The sequence below is a fragment of the Hippocampus guttulatus genome, chromosome 12 (assembly GCF_054856545.1).
Source record: "Hippocampus guttulatus isolate MCC_2025c chromosome 12, RoL_Hgut_1.0, whole genome shotgun sequence".
In the NCBI taxonomy this organism is placed as follows: Eukaryota; Metazoa; Chordata; class Actinopteri; order Syngnathiformes; family Syngnathidae; genus Hippocampus; species Hippocampus guttulatus.
The window spans coordinates 4,911,118-4,928,732 of record NC_141272.1 but is presented as its reverse complement, the minus strand read 5'-3'; the positions used below and the strand labels follow the sequence as shown (position 1 = coordinate 4,928,732).

Here is a 17,615-nt window from a genome sequence, read left to right as displayed (position 1 = left end):
TCTCCCAACGGAGATGCTCCCGTCCGTCTCTGATGAATTCTGCGATAGTTCAGGAAGCTGCCACATCCACAAAGCAGGATATCTGCTATCAGAATGCCAATAATTGATAGCCACACCATTTTCCACTTGTGCCAGCAACCGTAGGGAGTACCCAGCAGCGAATGACCTCAAGGGGCAAGAAGGCTCCCCCCTGCCTACTCTCATTTGTTGAGAAAATGCTGTCAATTGATTGGAGAGTCCAGCATGATCATGCCCGAAATGTTATGTAAGATCTGCTTTGGATATAAGCTTGTAAGCGCCGTAGCCTTTTAGAACGTAAAATAACAAGTATATAAAGCCAGCACTGTGATGCAATAATAATTGTGCAATTCTATCTTTATAGCTTCAATCTTCACCCCAATGAGCTTCTGTTTTATTGTCGTGCTGTGCCTTAGAGCCTCCTAACTCCCTTAGTATGTTGGGTGGAAGCCCACTACTCCTACTCTTTCACATTCACACATGAGGTTATCATCAAAAGTTTGAAACGTGCCCAAATTATGCAGCAACATCATTCGTCCCATCAATCACTCGTGTTTGTTTCTCGGGGAAACTAAAGGATGCAGCCCAGCCAAAGCAGCGATCTTAGAAACCTCCGGGGGGTTTTTTTTCTTATTTTGTCCACTTTTTATCAACTAATGGGGGGGGTTGTATTTAAAATTGCAAGAGTGCTGACACTGAATACTAGCGCTTTTTCTCCACTCACACTGTGTTATTAGATCCAGCACGGAGGGGGGGGGGGGGGGGGGGGGGTAATTCATGCAGCATGACTGCCAGCACATACGAGTTTTTCCTTCTGCCAGAATAGAACACACAGCATCCATAGATGTAAATCTAGCTCGTAGTTATGATTGTGTGCCAAAAGTGACTAGCCCTGGTTGATCTGTTGTTGGATAATATATAACTGTGTATTTATTTATTTTTTTTAAACCAGAAGTGTTAATGAGACCAGTGGGAAACTTGAGAATATAGAGGCTTTTCTGTGGGTAAAATATTTGCGTTTAAAATTAATCGAAGCAAAGTCACTAGTGTCTTCATGTAGACTTTGTAGTTGCGGAGAAAAAGTTGACCCTCAGCTCCAAGGTTTTATGACTGGATTTTAACTTATTAAAAAAAAACACACACACACTATAATTGTAACGTGTTCTTTATTATTCTCAGGCACATGCGCACCATTCTTTGGTTTACCTGGTGTCTCTTCTGGGCAACATGGAACACACTTTTCACCACACACTGCTACTGGAGATCCGAGCTCTGACAGACCGTTACCCGTCTGTGCTCGGAGGCTATGGGAAAGACCTCTACAGACTGAGCAACTCCTTCGCAGCCATAGCCAGACTGCTGGGGAGGCGACTGGAGGAGACTGCCAGCGCATGCCGCAAGTCGGAGGAGAAGGCGCACTCATCCTTTGTTCTTCGGAAACAAAGGTATGTTCTTCAGTTGGCGTGCGTTAAGATTTTCTTTCTCCTGTTCAAGAATTCCGATTGCAAATCCTCATTGTGACATGAAACAAATTGATAGCCAAAGTAGAAGTGAGCTCTCGCTTGTGCAGCTGCCGAACACAAATAGAGGAGCAATTATCTGTGCTGAGTTTTTGTGTCACGTGTCCCCAATCATTCATCACAATGAAAAATGACAAGTAGAAAAGTTTGGCAACTGCAACGTAGTTAGCTTAGCCTAACATCGTCTTCTATTTATTTTTCTACTACAGTACTACTCTTTGTTCTTATTTGTGGCTTCCCACGTTCAGGGATGCTCTCTGGCAACACTGTATCGAGGGAAAAATTGCGATATATTGAAGACAATTACGTCTGAAAGTTACACCGCCTCTTCCCCACTGACACACAAAGTGTCACGTAATAAAAGCATGCGTGAATGACAGCATGTGTTTGTGTGCCACTTTGCAAGTGGAAGGATGAAAAGCATTGTGTGCAGGATTGAGGGCTTTTCTTGGGGTCTTCTCCTTTCATGACAATCAAACGGGGTGGTAAGAATAACCCATCAGAGAAACAATGGAAAACGGTTGTTGTTTTTACCTCTGGCAAGCGTGAAAGCAGGATGTGTTGTTTTGGTTTCTCGTGACTGCAAAATCTACATAACTGATTCCCATCTAACTTTGTCGTGGGGTGGCCCCCTGTGCTGAAAGACCACGAAATACATCTATAAACAGTATTTATAATATATCTACACTGATTATATTTTGGGGCAAATCTGTCTTAATTGACTTGTCTTTTCAGAATGCAAATGGTCGCCTCATGTCCATGTCATCATACTTCAATCATTCTGAAGCCTTTCACGATGAACCAGAAAGTAGCCTGCTCGCTAGCATACAGACAAACAAACACAAATATGAACAACCTCACTTAAATTTGATTTTTTTTTCCAGCCCTATTAACAGTTCAACTTTGAATGAAGTTTGCTCTCTACTGAGTGCCATAGCAATTATTATTAACTACTTTGGCAGGAGAAACCGAGACCTGAACAAAGAACAAGATCGAGGCAATACTTGGCAGTTCATAAAAAGAACCATAAAAAAGCTGGGGCAGAATGGGGCTGATGAAAAAGGGGGAGTACAAGGTGACAGAAAGAGAACTAGACCCAGCCAGCGTGAGAATTTGAGAAATACTCAAATGTAAGCCAGAATGTGAGGGAAGGCAACGACTTACATTAATATCAGTTTCATCGCATGTCCTCAATACATTTACCCTTTTGTGTGTGTGTGCGTGTGCGTGTGTTTCCCAGCGAGAATGGGCATTGCTCGCCATCTCCAAACGCATCGCTTCAATGCGAAGGAGGAGGAGTAGGCGGAGGTGGGTCCGAGCCGAGGAAGCCGGTGAAGGCGGGGGGTGGGTCGGAGGCGCAGGAGGACTCTCCTGCCCCCCAGCGGCGATACAGCCTGAATCAAGCGGTGAGAGATGAGCAACGAGAGATGAGATTCAACAGGTGGGAGAGAATGTGATCATCAGCGCAGATTGACTGAATGCATTTTCATTTTGTTTTTGAGGACTGCACAATGTAATATGCTTACAGCGTCGGACTCACAGACATAAGGATCTGTGATTAAGCCTTCCCTTGTGGAGTTTGAAGGATGGAGGTTGGGGAGTTGGTGTCCTAGAGCCCACTTCACTTTGCAGATGATTTGGAACACCATGTGTTTGATTCGCACATGTTGTCTGCACACTGCCATGTCAAGATTGAAGTTGGCTGTGATCACTCCCACATTAGCGCAGGCGACCTACTTTCAGATCTGCCGGCGGCACCTTTCTGCGACATTATCAACACTGTGTCTTACCCACCTTGTGTTTTATTTATTTGCATCAAGGATTAAGCGGAACATTATTTATGGATGTTTTTGGATTGAAATTGCATTCTTGTGGTGGCACTGTGGTCTCTCATAGGTCCAAGAGCCTGGCTCTCCATGTTGTGCGCTTGCGATCCATCAATTCGGATGGCGGGGACGATGGAGAAGGAGTGGAGCTGAGTCCAGACAACATGACATTCACCAGCACGTTGTCCTGCCAGCCTTCAGCGGCCCAACGGGAAGCGACACCTCCTGCCAAGACACTGACAGACAATGCACCCACATACACCGCAGCCCCTGCGCCAGACAATGGGATCAAAGAGGCAGACAGAGCTTTGAGCGGGCAGAAGAACAAGGAGGAGGTAGCGGAGGTAGCGGACAGACTCTACATCCACTTAAGAGACAATCTTGAGATGATCCGAGAGTTTTGTAAGGGCATGGTTCAACAGATCCCCATACCAGAGCAATGCGTAATAGAAGGTAAGATGACCGGTGATGTACATATTTAATCTTATTACATACATGCATCCCTTTAGAGTTCATTCAGTGACTTTCACCCATTTTCCTTTATCCAATCTTACTACTACTACAACTAATAATAATAATAATATTGAAGTTTTCAAAAAAAAATTACTTTTTTTTTACAATTGTATTAACACTGACACAAAAGAAAACACTGAGCAGCAGACAGATAGCCCAACCAAATCTGTTCTTAATCACATTAAAAAAAGGACTGGAAATATTAGCATGTCAATGTGAATGCAGTGTAGAAATCGCGATCAACTGGTAGCCAGCGGACTCGTTTCAAGTCAACCACGAGGGGTGTAGGGGGGAAATGGGGGGGGAAAAGATTTGTGTTGTTGATATTATATATTTTTTATGTTAGTGCACACTGCACCCTTAGCATCCTATCAGTCTCACTTTAACAAAATATTAAAAAATATACAGTATATACATAAAAAAATAATAAAAAAGCAGGTCACCTTCTGGTGTGTCATATAAAACACCATCTCCCTCCCCCCACAACGTGAATAAAAGCCAAAGCCTTATATTTTATCTTATTCTCTCTTTTTTTTTTTTTTTTAACCATGTTAACCCACTGCATTCGTCCCCAAAAAATATTACCTCGACCATACCCGCATAAAAAAAAATGCAGCAGTATTTACGACTCAGCATTCCATCATTGAATTTTAAGCTTCAACCAGACATAGACTTATTACTCCAAGTTATTTCATAATAATGTTAATACCATCCAGAGGGCATCAATGTGTGATTTCATCTCTTCTGAGATGTAATTTAATTTGAACATGTGTGCTTTTAACAAGGGGTCTGAGCCACCAGAGCTCAGCAAATATTAAATCACTCGCCCCCAATCTGAACAGTGAGCCTGCAGAGGGCATATGGAGGTACTATTTGCATACCGGATGAATGGCTCGCCTTTTATGACAAGCTCCCATGAGAGAACTGCGTGTTTTAAGGACAATGGGGTGTGATATTAATGTAGTATGTGCTTTTAAACTCTACTCCTGGCAGGTCACTTTGTTTAGAAGCAAAAAGAGGTCTACAGTTCATGTGAGAAACAATTCAGAAATGAAAAACTCACTTTTGATGGCTTCCACTTTCACATGCACCATCTTCTGTTATATAAAGTTTTGTGTTTTTTATTTTGGTACAAAGGGGTTTAGTGCCGTTTTCAACAGTATTAGCTCCACGGCCTTGTTGTGCATTCTATCATTGCTGTGTCATTGAAAAATAATCATATGGATCCACGGCAAAGGCTTTTGTTCATGCAGAATGACCTAAAATGTCTCGAATCGTGATTAATATTTTTTTTTCACGATCGCGAAGCCCTAATGGATACCTGTCATGTTGAATGTGTCTTCTCATTTATCTATCCTCTTCTCACCAAGACACAACTAATGGCATTGCATATTATTTTATGGCAGAATCAAACAGAGGCTGTGTGGCCAAGCTGTCGTTCTCCTGTCCCCTGAAGGGTCATTACTGCTTGTACACAAAGTCCAGTTTTTGCCTGAGCAGCCGCCGGCCTCATCTTTGGATACACATCATGCTGCTCCATCTACAGGTGCATCGAAACGCCTCAATAAGAACACATTCGTCAAGCTACAAGTCTCCACCTGCATCTATACGCCTCGGTTCAAATTCTGCCCACCATCTACGTCATTCCTTGTAATGTTTGTCTCTTGTAGAGTAAGTCCAAAGTTCCACTAAGTTCTGGAGATGAATGCGTTCAGAGGCTGGCTTCACTTTGGGGCAAGACTCAACTCAAAGGAGCTCACAGCTTCCACATGGCAATGACGCAACACGCCACTCCGCACAGAAAGGTATTTGAGCACGATTTACGGCGAGTCTGGCTGCAGCACATGCCACAAAGACAGAGACCTTTTTGCACATGTCGAAAAAAATGGGTCAGTTTTATCCTAATTGTTCCTTTCGGTTGTGATAAATCGTGCTGAATTCTGGTGGCACCGACAGCGGCGATGAGGTCAGCTGCTAAATCCCCATTTATCATTTGACACTTTTCAAACACGTTTCCCCCCCCCCCCCCCCCAAGTGTGGACACAAGTTTCAAATGTGTCGGCGCCATGCTGTGTCGTCCTGAAGTGTCAAGTTAAGCGGTTGCTCAGAAAAATATTACAGCAGTTATTTTCTTCTCAGCTGCCGCGGTTACCATATGGAGCCCAAACGCACACTTGGATATGACCACCCAAATTCAATTCTTCATATATAATCACACACACACAAATGAGCCAATATATACTGTGTTATGATGTAAACAAAACATGGATCACAACTAATTCAAACCTGCTTTAAATAACAAGTGTTGAAGTAGCTTTTGCCTTAATTAAATTGGATCAGCCGAAACATGACTTTTTAGGATTTTTCTGCTTACTCCTTTTAGAACTTTTTACAAAAACAGCTGACTTGCGTGTGGGGTCTTTCATTCTCACACGGAAGAGGATCGACCACTTTGGTGGCGAAATGACATTCAAGGCACTCAGTTTTGCATGCCGAAACAAGTGTGCGCCAACAGTAGCGTTTTGTCCGTTAGTTAGGTTTTTTTTTTTTCACGTGATTGCCGTTACCGTTAGAAGATTGTGTGGGCATCATTTGTTAGGTGGCGCTGTTTTTTTAGGCTTTTTGAGTGGGCCGTGCCTGCGCAAAACATGGTGGAATTAGGACAAAATTCTGCCTTTTTTTTCTCTGCTCCTTGTCATCACGTCCGGCATAATTTTGACTGAGATTAATTTGAAGTGGGTTTTTTTTCTTTTCTTTTTTTTTTTATTATTTATGTATTTATTTGGCCTTAGGGGGGTTGGCCTTAGTTTTGGAGTGTGCCACGGTGGTTTGGCCATATGCGATTTGTAATGCTGAACTTTTACTTTTTGTACAGTTTCCTTCCAAATGTTCATGATACAGCACATTGCTTTTGCTCATGTACTCAAGGAAAGTACTGTGTGTCCATGGAAGCCCGTGGGAACATGCATGTTTGTTGTGTGAAGTGTTCCTATCTATGTGTGGGGTGTGAAAAATAAATCTTCAGCTGTTTTTTCAAAATGTAAAACATATCAAGAGAGAAAGGGGAGGGAGGAAAAGTGAGCAACGGCATCCCGTGTGACAGGAATAGTATTATCGACAGCGAGATTTAAAGCAGAGACTTTTGGGGACTTTTCGGGCCTCTGAAATTGAAGTTCTGCCTTTTAGGAGTCAGCTCAGCAGTTTAATGACAAAATTGAAAACTTCTGCGGCAGAAAGGACAGATTAGTTAAATGTGAAAAGGGGGCAAATAGCAATTAGAAATGGAGTAACGGTAGGCGCGAGTGGGTGTTATTTTTGCCCAAGCAGTCTCTTGAGTGATTTCAAAAGGAGAGTCGAGGAAGAGGAAAGAAAACATGACGGCAGGGAAGTTGATCTGAGTGGAGGTCTGGGATAATTAACGATTATTGTTTCACCTTTCCACCCCGCCCTGTGTCCCGAGTGGAGATTGTTGTTGATATAGCTGCTCTGTTGATCAAGTTAGGTAGAGAAGGAAGAGGAGGTGCGAGGAAGGCTGAAGACGGGGGGACAGGATGGAAGATGAGGAAGAGCGGAGAGGCACTTGAGATAACGATGTTTTGTCAGAAAGAGAGCGGTTTGCACGTCTGACTTGTAGCCAAAGGTCCTGGCTTCGGGTCATGGATCTCCTCTTACACATGAAGTTTGCATGCGTGTGTTTTCTTCAGGAACTCCGGTTTCCACCCACATTCCAAAGGCATGCATTTCAGGTTAATTGAAGACTCGAAATTTCCCCCGGGTGAATGTGAGTGTTCATAAATTTCTTTACGTGTCTTGAATTAATTGGCCTGTCCATCACGTATCCCACCTCTCGCCCGTGATCCTAATGAGGAAGAGCGCTAAAATAACACTTGGATAAATTCGTTGGAGGGTCTTTTCATGAATAAGTGGGATCGCAATATTAGAAGGACTTTAGATTTTGTATCTCAAGTAGTGTCTTGGTCCACATGTGCAGTCTCTATTGCACACCAAAGAATTTTCATCCAATCATCACCCTGATCAAAAACTAGTAAAACAGGGAGGACGTGCAGCCAAAAGTAGGGGTGGTCTTGAGATGCCAAATGGGGTGAATTGAGGATATCCAGCAGCCAAACAATCTTCCGAGCCACATCCTGTTGTCTCACTGCAAATACGTTCCTCTCGTCTAAAATCGTCGTTCAAGCGTGCCTAGGGGGACCTTCATCTGGTGCATCAAGGCCATCCAGCTGTGTGTCAGCCTGGCACACACACACACTCACACACACACACGCACTGAGATCAATGAAGCAAAAACACATGTGGTTGATTAGTGACTATTTATTTCTCATTATGCTGTGCAAGGTAATTTATCGGTTCCCATGTTTGCTTTCTAGGACTTTTATTGTCTTTGGACTTGTACCTGTTACTTTCTAGCTGAGATTTTTAGCTATTGAACCTGAAACAATTGTAAATGTGGGATGTTGAGAAATGGGCATCTCCGAAAGATAGACTCATGTTTTGTGAGCTGTCATTTTGTTAATGTTCTCATCTTATTTCTTTCTGAGTTTTGCTTTCTTCTGGTACGAGTTCCGCTCTTCCGTAACCAGTTTTGCCCGTTGGCTACACTGAACTAAAGGGCCTGTTAGGTTTACAAAAAAAAAAAAGTATGGATATTGATTGCACACGTACAAACTCATGTTACAACAACACAAATATTGCATAACATAACAAATGTATTCATGTTGGTGAAAGTTGATTTGAATTATGATAATCATTGTTGTCCCTCTGTCATTGATGTTTACATGATGTGTCGGTCTGATTCGGACATGCCTTCATCCAACTACGCAGGCATGACCAGTTGATCCACGCTGTTGGATGTTGGAAATAAAATAGAGGTGGTGTCAGTCCAATTGTCATTTTCTGTTGGTGCTTCCGCACTTCTTCAGGACCTGGACAGTCTCCAGATGCAGCTGGAGGAGGTTCGCTTCTTTGACCTGTTTGGCTACAATGAAGAAGAGGGAGGCTGGTTATGCTTCATGTGCAACAACCCCGAGAAGGCCACAGGTACAAACACACACACAAAGGATAATTTCTTGCAAGAGATATCTATTCGCCATCTCAATTGTAGTCAGTTTCTTTGGACTGCACCTTTGAAAACATTCCAATGAACCGTGTGGTGGTGACCCCCGAGTCCCTTGATGCATAATAATGTTTTCCCAGAATATTCCAGGTGACGAAAATACTCAGCATGTTCTTTGTGAAGGATCAATTTCGTCAGTCAATCAGCTCTGATTAGTTGACTTTGGACCAGTGACCCGTTTTCGAAGAGCACTTAGCCCCGATGATGTCATGTTTCCATCCCTGAATTGCATTAAGATGACTGCTCGTGTGTGTGTGTGTGTGTGTGTGTGTGTGTGTGTGTGTGTGTGTGTGTGTGTGTGTGTGTGTGTGTGTGTGCGCGCGCGCGCGTGTGTGCGTGCGTGTGTGTGAGACAGACCAAGTTATACATTGGATTCTTCTATCCGCGTATGGCAAAGAGCTTTTTTCAGAACACAGGTCATGGTTGAATTTGTTACATGCTCAATCATAGCAGTTGTGGATGCAAGTTAGTGGGCACAACCAAAAAATCTTATATGTATATATTTGCATGAGTGGGGCTTAGAGAAGCTGCCGCTTGGCATTTTTCTTGACAGTGCGTGTGCATGCACAAATGACTACAGGTCCACATGTGTCCTCGACCGACTCTGTTTCACCAAAAGGCTTTTGTATGAAAAGTGAGAGCAGATGGTACACATGCAAGTCATGTCAAAGGCATAATTGTTTTCAATATAGACATTGTATTCATGTCAAACATGTTGAAAGTTTGTCTTTTTCACTCTGGAAGTACTCCATGTGATCTTGGTGGGGGGTGGGGGGTTGCGTGCAAGAAGGCGGGTGATGATTTAGTTTCACCAATTTCTGTTTTCAGCTGGAAGCCGAAGTCTTGTAAGCAATTTGAACAGCAGTTGTTGAATAGAGTCAGCAGACTATTGTTGCCCCTCTGCAATATTCATCCCAAACAGGCTGACCGTTTTCGTATCAGTCAAACCTGACTAATGCTTCATTGGCCTCCAAACATTTTCTTATCGCTATTTGCTTTCGCGGGCCACATAAAATGACATGGCGGGCCAGATCTGGCCCGTGGGCCTTGACTTTGACACGTGCTTTAAATGGTCATCCCATCCATATTCTATCGTGTTTGTCTCAATCAGGGTCACAGGTGAGCTGGAGCTATTCCGGCAGACTTTGGACAAGAGTACACTCTGCAGTTTTTGGCCAGTCTATCGCAGAACTTTGATGCAATAAAAACAATATTTATCGACCATTGTATAACAGGGATTAGTTTAAATGTGTTGAGTGAAGCTGACAGGAAACAAGGCGAGCTTTGTTGTAACCAAAGTAAAACCACGCAACAATAATTTCGCAGGGTTTAGAATTCACTTGCAGCAGCTCTTTTCATGCCAGGAGATATTGGACTCAATTCACAAGTTAAGAATAACACAAAACGTCTCCATCTTATAAATATGTGAAACATCAACATTTGCATAAAAATAGGCCCACCATCAACTGTGTCACGTGTCAGTCATCCAAGTGAACGGTGTCCAACTTTTGGTGTGACGGTGGCGTATTAATATAATTGATCGTGACAGGTCTTACATTAAATTTCCATGACTCAAAAAGAAACTCACATTTAAAAACATCTTTCTTTTTGGGGGGGTGCGTAGAAATCCAGCTGGAAAAATATAAGGAGATGCTTAAATAATAAAATGTGCTTTCGTCAAGTCAAACAAATTACACCGAGACACACACAATGTACCGCTTTCCTGTATGTCTCAATAACATGTAAGTGAAACACACTTGTAGTGGAAGTTACCCTTTAGATGATCACTGAGTTTAATTCTCCCGTGACGGCACATATGATGGAGATTATTTGAGGCATTTTGTTCCCAAAACAACTTCTCGTTTGTAGGTTCTACTTCAGTTGTTGGAACAAATCGGTTTCATCTGTGATTCCTATGCAATTCAAAAGCATTCGTTTGCGATAATACTGTACTACAAAAAGAAAATGTTTTCTTTGTTGGTCACAGTTGGTCAAATGTAGTGATAAAACACTCACACACACAGTGGCCGGTAAAGCTTTAATATTGCAAAATAAATAGCAAATCTGAAAAAAAACCCACATTCCGTAAGAGTGTATTGTTCCGTTCAGAGCGGACCATACGGTTCAATATTTTCCCGTTGCATCCCTAGTTGTACAAGTACAAAGTCTTCCGCAGGTTATTTGTGGAATCCAACATTAGAGATGGTTGTTTGACCGAATGAGCCGTTGGAATGCAAATCTGTCTTTGAGTTGTCAGGTCCATTCAGCTTTCAGCGGACTTGGTTTTAATTAAAGCTTCGAAGGAAGTCATTTGGACTTTCGGCTTGTAACAGTTGAGCGAGGCGGTCCAAGTCCAAGTCCTTTTCACACAGCTCATAATGTGTACAATTCACCGCACTGCTATTTTACCTGGGAATCAGGAACGTTGCTTCTGGCTTCTGGCCAATGTAGCTACTGTGCTCAGTTTTTGGCTTCTGTGCAAGATCCTGAAATATCAGTCATCAGCTTCAGCTATTTCTTCTCAAGAGAAGGTTTTAGGCAGTTAGGGAGAAATTAGGTGTCTCTGAATGTTATGGTCAGCCTTTGGTCTTCTGCCAGCTAGAAAGAGAGGAGACTATTTTATATACTGTAAGTATTAAGATTAAGATATCCTTTTTTTGTCCGACACCGGAGAAATTTACAGTCTACAGCAGCAAAATTGGGGAGTAGAAAGAAGAAAAACAAAGTGTTTGCATGCACAAAAATAAATGTTTCAGAGAGAGCTGTAAATGTGTGTATATATATATATATATATATATACACACATTTACAGCTCTCTCTGAAACATGTATATATATATATATATATATATATATATATATATATATATATATATATATATAAGGGCGGCCCGGTAGTCCAGTGGTTAGCACGTCGGCTTCACAGTGCAGAGGTACCGGGTTCGATTCCAGCTCCTGATTCAGGGTGTCCCCCACCTACTGCCCGAAGACGGCTGGGATAGGCTCCAGCACCCCCCGCGACCCTAGTGAGGATCAAGCGGTTCGGAAAATGGATGGATGGATATATATATATAGAGAGAGCGAGAGAGAGAGGGAGAGCGCTGCGGTACATGGTATGTTTATGTGTTGGGATTTTATTTACCGTATTTTCTGCTCTCTAAGGCGCTTCGGCGTATAAGGCGCACCTTCAATGCCTGGCCTATTTTTAAAAGATGACCTTGACCTTGCCCTTGAAAACAGTTTTCATATATAGGGCGCACCACAATATAAGGCGCATAGAATAGAAGCTTCAAGAGTGGCCGAGGTTGTGTTATGCATCCACTAGAGGGAATACAATACAATACAGCTTTATTTACAGCATTCACAACCGCTGCAGCTGTAACAAAGCACTTTACAGGACATTAAGATACTATGTCCAAGAAATCAGAATACTGATCCATATATAAGGCGCATCGGATTATAAAGCGCACTGTCGGCTTTTGAGAAAATTGAATGCTTTTAGATGCACCTTATAGTGCGGAAAATACGTTAATCATTGACCTTTCATAAATTTGACCACCAGGTTCACGTTTGTTAACATGGAAACAAATTTCAGGCAGGTGCCAAACTTGCTTCTTTGGCTTCCAGCCAGGAGGTGGGATTTTTGTTCCAACTTGATTGTGAATGCAATTGTTGCCATATGACTCGTGACCAGACCAGAATGTAATTGTTGCGGTACTTTGCTTACCGGTTGATGGGTGTGATTCTCACTTGTGGTGTGACGGGTCCTGCGTTCAAATCCTGGACAAGCCCGCAGCCTTTTGTGTAATAGTAGTTTCTAATGTGGCTGCTTTGTACTTGAGCAGGCCACCTCCCCGAGTGCTGCATGAGTCATCCCATTGTGTGTGCAAATTGTTATTCAGAACGACACTTCCTCTTAAAATGTGTTCAAAAGAAGTGTGAGTAAATGAAGACCAGGATTCTTCATAACTGCAATCGGAATCTGTTGTTAGGAGAATTTTTTTTCAAAATTGACTGCCCTGTACTTTGTAGAAAACAAGCAGATTTTGGGCAGTATCTCTTCGTAATTGTCCCATCGCACTCAAGGCAACACGGTGGCCACGGTGTCAGTTGCATGCTGCCTGTTAGGTTCATCGAAGGCTAAATTGTTGACAGGTGTGAATGTGAGTATGAAGGATTGTCTGTGTGTACGTGTCCTGTATTTGAATGGCAACCAGTCCAGGTTGTGTGCGGTGGTGCCGTCTAGAAAGTGTAACTGTAAAACAAGGCATTCCTCCTTGAACTTTCTTTGATTAAAAAGTGACAATGCTGCTCTGTGTGCACGCATTGTGAGTCTGCTTAATTCATGCAGCAAACGATGAAACTCGGGCAGCGCGTCGCTGGAGTGCTTAACATCTCTGCTTCAGAACTCTGGGGTTGGCAGTTTGAATCTCGACTCCAGCCTTGCCTTTTTGAGGTCCGCGTGTTCTTCCCATGCTCGGGTGTGGATCTTGGAGTGCGCTGGCTTCCTCCCACATCCTCAAAACACGCTCATTAGGTTAATTGGAGACAGTAAATCATTCATCAGTCTTCATGGTTGCTTGTCTCCATGCGATCTGCAACTGGCTGGTGTTCAGTCCAACTCAATTTTATTTATAGAGCATTTAGGTGAAAAAAAACCCCAACCACAGCTAAACACAGTGCTGCACATAAATAAAAGTTGAACATGTGAAAAATAAAACCGTTAAGTTGAAGGGCAAAGTCTCATGCTGAGTTGAAAGCCGGGGTAAAGGTGAGGCCAGGGTGTACCCTGCCTCTTGCACTAAGGTGCAACCCATGTCTTCCTGGTCTCGTTTGATGTCTCTCTGCAGGTGTGAATCAGGAAGGTCAGCCTCTCATCGAAGGGAAGCTGAAGGAGAAACAGGTCCGCTGGAGGTTTATCAAGCGCTGGAAGACTCGCTACTTCACCTTGGCGGGAAACCAGCTGCTCTTCCGGAGAGGCAAATCGGTACGCTCATGATGAAAATGAGGCACGCACACGCACACACAAACAAACACACACACACATACACACACATACACACAGATTCAGTGTTCTGCATCCATGTCATTCACGGCCGGCCAACCCATATGCAAGAGTGGAAATTTCCACCCGTGATCAGCTCGGTTGTCCCCGTGGGGGAAGCTGCTGAAGTCAACTGTAACACATCTTGGCCTTGGGACTCGGTCCGGAGGGAACTGCCGAGGCCAAGGTGCAATGATGCAACAATATGAGTCACTCTCACATTCAGCGTAACTGCGAGCAGATATCTCCGCGACCAAGTAGCAAATAACCAGGATAGTGTTTATCAAAGGGAAAATGAACAAACAAGCAAGACATTTTGCCTTTTAATCTCATGTTTTGGCGGCCTATTGGTCCAGTGGTTAGCACGTCGACCTCACAGTGCAGAGGTGCAGGGTTCGATTCCGGCTCCGGCCTTCCTGTGTGAAGTTTGCATGTTCTCCCCGGGCCCGCGTGGGTTTTCTCCGGGTACTTTGGTTTCCTCCCACATTCCAAAAACATACATGACAGGTTAATGGAACACTCTAAATTGTCCCCAGGTGTGAGCAAGAATGGTTGTGATCAAGAATGCGTGCGTCCTGCGATTGGCTGGCAACCGGTTCAGGGTATCCCCCGCCTACTGCTTGAAGACAGCTGGGATAGGCTCCAGCACCCTCCCCCGCGACCCTTGTGAGGATAAAGCGGATCGGAAAATGGATGGATGGATGGATCTCATGTTTTCTTTCCGAGAGACCATTCCTGGATGGTTCGCTTGGAGGTTGCTGAATTTTATGTACCGATAACCTCCGATGTATTTTCTTCTCTTCACATCTCTTGTTGTCAAATATGAGACTATTCTTCTCCAGGCGGAGAAGTGAACCTCCTCCGTGTTCCTCACACTAGTCAGTGTTGAGTTTCTGTCCCACGGCAGGATTCTCTAGAAATATCCAAGAGTGAAGCTTACTTGTTTCGATTCCAAAACGGCGACGCCATCTTTGTTTTTCAGCAGCCACAAATGGGAAAGGTTTTCCAGCTTTGTTCTCAGCTCTCACTTCATCGTTGTCAGCTCTTGCCGGTGTGTTGAGAAACCACTTTCCACATGGGTGGGGGTGGGGGTGAGATTCCACAAAATGTTATTTTATGTTGCTCCATTTCCATTGGCATCTATCATCAGTGGCTCGAGGGGGTCTCGTTGGTTCCACTGACAAGTTTTTTGTTGTTTTTGTTTTTTAAATATCTGGCTCTCTTTGTGTTGCAGCAAAAAACATGTTCATTGTGGATGTTATCCAGTTTGAGAATAGCTTCAATAAAATAACATTTTTCATGTTAGACCTAAAAATCCACCAATTTTGCTGTAGCATAGCTGGAACTTAGCGAGTTTGAAAATTTTTCTGTCATGCTGCTAAATATCAATCCGTTTAGCCCGTATAATAGCCAAAATTAGGTTACCATATTTGGAAATATCTTTTTTCTTCTGAAGCTTGCCTTTGGGCCTCTGGGGGGCACGTTGGGGCACGCTTTGAAAAGCGCTGCCTTTGATTATCATGCTGTACCTAATTTTGTGGCCAGTGAGTAATTGTTGACGATTCACTGCCGTGTCTGTTCCATGAAGTCAATAATGAAATGGGTACATGAATGTACGTTTTGGAAAACACCGAGAAGACCTCCAGTGTGGTGACAACAGCACTAGTCAACAAAGACAATGTCGAGTTATGTGGTTATCGCCACATAACTTTGGTTTCCCAAGAAAAGACAGTGCGCATCTGCCGCCTCGACAATTACAGACGCATTGGCAAGCGTATTTGTAACATTGCACTGCACAACAAACAAATTTCAACATTCAGTCGGTAAAATCATTCGATGCTTGTTGAAACGTACGGGAAGCAGTACAGCGATGCGTCAGCGTGAAGCGGAAATGACGACGATGCCATTATTAATTTTTTTCCACTCGCACTCCCTTGCAGAAGGACGAGCTGGATGACATTCCCATTGAGCTGACCAAAGTACAAAGCGTCAAGGTAAAGTCTCAGCAGCACCAGGCATCCCTTTTCTTCTCTTTCATCAGTGCGCCCTCTAAATCCACTTCCCTTAAGGCTGACTCATTTGTCCGTCAGGTGGTGGCCAAGAAGCGGCGAGATCGAGGCCTCCCACGAGCCTTCGAGATCTTCACGGACAATAAGACGTACGTGCTGAAGGCCGAGGATGAAAAGCACGCCGAAGAGTGGCTGCAGTGCATCAACGTGGCCGTGGCTCAGGCCAGAGAGCGGGAGAACACAGAGGCCACCACCTACCTGTGATCTTATCGCACCGCCTTCATCTTTAGTGGAAACACACACACAAAAAAACCCCCAAACCACCTATTGGGCCTCATTAATCAAAAGGTTGGAAGTGTGATTTAGAGGATGCAAACTACTATTTTCCGCACTAAAAAGCGCACCTAAAAGCCTTCCATTTTCTTAAAAGCTCACAGCGCACCTGGAAATCCGATGCGCCTTGTGTATGGTCATTATGGTAATATTTCAACCCCAAAATGGCTCCTTGCTAGAGACTTGCTTACAACGCAGAGTTCAAACTTAAGGCGATCGGTTTCGCAGTTGAACACGGAAATAGAGCAGCAGCAAGAGAGTTCAACGTTAACGAGTCAATGTTATAACTTGCTGTTGGTCAAGTCAACTGTGTCGCTGCTTTATTAAATTCGTTTTACTGACATCTGATCGTCCTATTGGCATTTCCTTGAGCCTAGCGCCATCTAGTGGATGCATTGCAGATTGCATCTTATCCAATATAAGAAAAAGAAATTACAAAATAGGTCATTCATTGAAGGTGCACCTCATCATCCAATGCGCCTTTTAATGTGGATAATACGGTAGGCGTTTTAGTCCAGATACGTTTGGTTGATCTCCAAATGAAGAGTTGTTTTGACTCTCGGACGGTATGCAGTGTAATTTCCGAGAAATGATCTTCATATTATACCAGCATCGGAGGACTGGCTGTCGAATAATATTCTTTTGCCACGGACGGACAACTGTGGCGAGCAACTTGAACCATGTCTCCATTTCGAATGAAATGACGGCCCTGATTGGATAGAAGCAGACCAAACAAGCGGCCATGCTAGCGTCATTGTATCCTGAGATAGAGAATACCAAAATTATTTTGTGTGCGTGCGTGTGTGTGTGTATGTTGAAATAGGAATTTTATAAACCAGTTACTTCGGAAATAAACGTAACCCTTTTTGTATATACAGGTATGTGTTACATTTTTATTATTTACAATCGCAATTAACCGTTTTTTTCGGCTAAAAACGCCTTCCTATACATGGTCGTTTTTTTCGGCTAAAAACGCCTTCCTATACATGGTCGTTTTTTTTTTTCGGCTAAAACCGCCTTACTATACATGGTCGTTTTTTTTGGCTAAAAACGCCTTACTATACATGGTCGTTTTTTCCGGCTAAAAACGCCTTACTATACATAGTCGTTTTTTTCAGCAAAAAACGCCTTACTATACATGGTCGGGTTTTTTTGGCTAAAAACGCCTTACTATACATGGTCGGTTTTTTCGGCTAAAAACGCCTTACTATACATGGCT

The 17,615-nt window shown here is 43.3% G+C and overlaps 1 protein-coding gene across 2 annotated transcripts in view; it reads left to right on the top strand.

Annotated features, from left to right (window-relative positions):
- Window positions 1–17,273, top strand: part of veph1 (ventricular zone expressed PH domain-containing 1) — a 41,551-nt gene extending 24,278 nt beyond the window's left edge. Inside the window, exons 7-15 of one of the 2 annotated variants that reach the window (XM_086126161.1) lie at window positions 1,198–1,463; window positions 2,779–2,979; window positions 3,435–3,817; window positions 5,284–5,423; window positions 5,548–5,682; window positions 8,818–8,935; window positions 13,861–13,997; window positions 15,995–16,048; window positions 16,145–17,273. In XM_086126161.1, the coding sequence (XP_085982287.1) occupies window positions 1,198–1,463; window positions 2,779–2,979; window positions 3,435–3,817; window positions 5,284–5,423; window positions 5,548–5,682; window positions 8,818–8,935; window positions 13,861–13,997; window positions 15,995–16,048; window positions 16,145–16,327 (1,617 nt within the window). In that variant the 3' untranslated portion in view covers window positions 16,328–17,273. Of the gene's footprint in view, window positions 1–1,197; window positions 1,464–2,778; window positions 2,980–3,434; window positions 3,818–5,283; window positions 5,424–5,547; window positions 5,683–8,817; window positions 8,936–13,860; window positions 13,998–15,994; window positions 16,049–16,123 lie in introns of both variants that reach the window. The other variant, XM_086126160.1, reaches the window with a different exon arrangement.
- The last annotated feature ends 342 nt before the right edge of the window (window positions 17,274–17,615 follow it).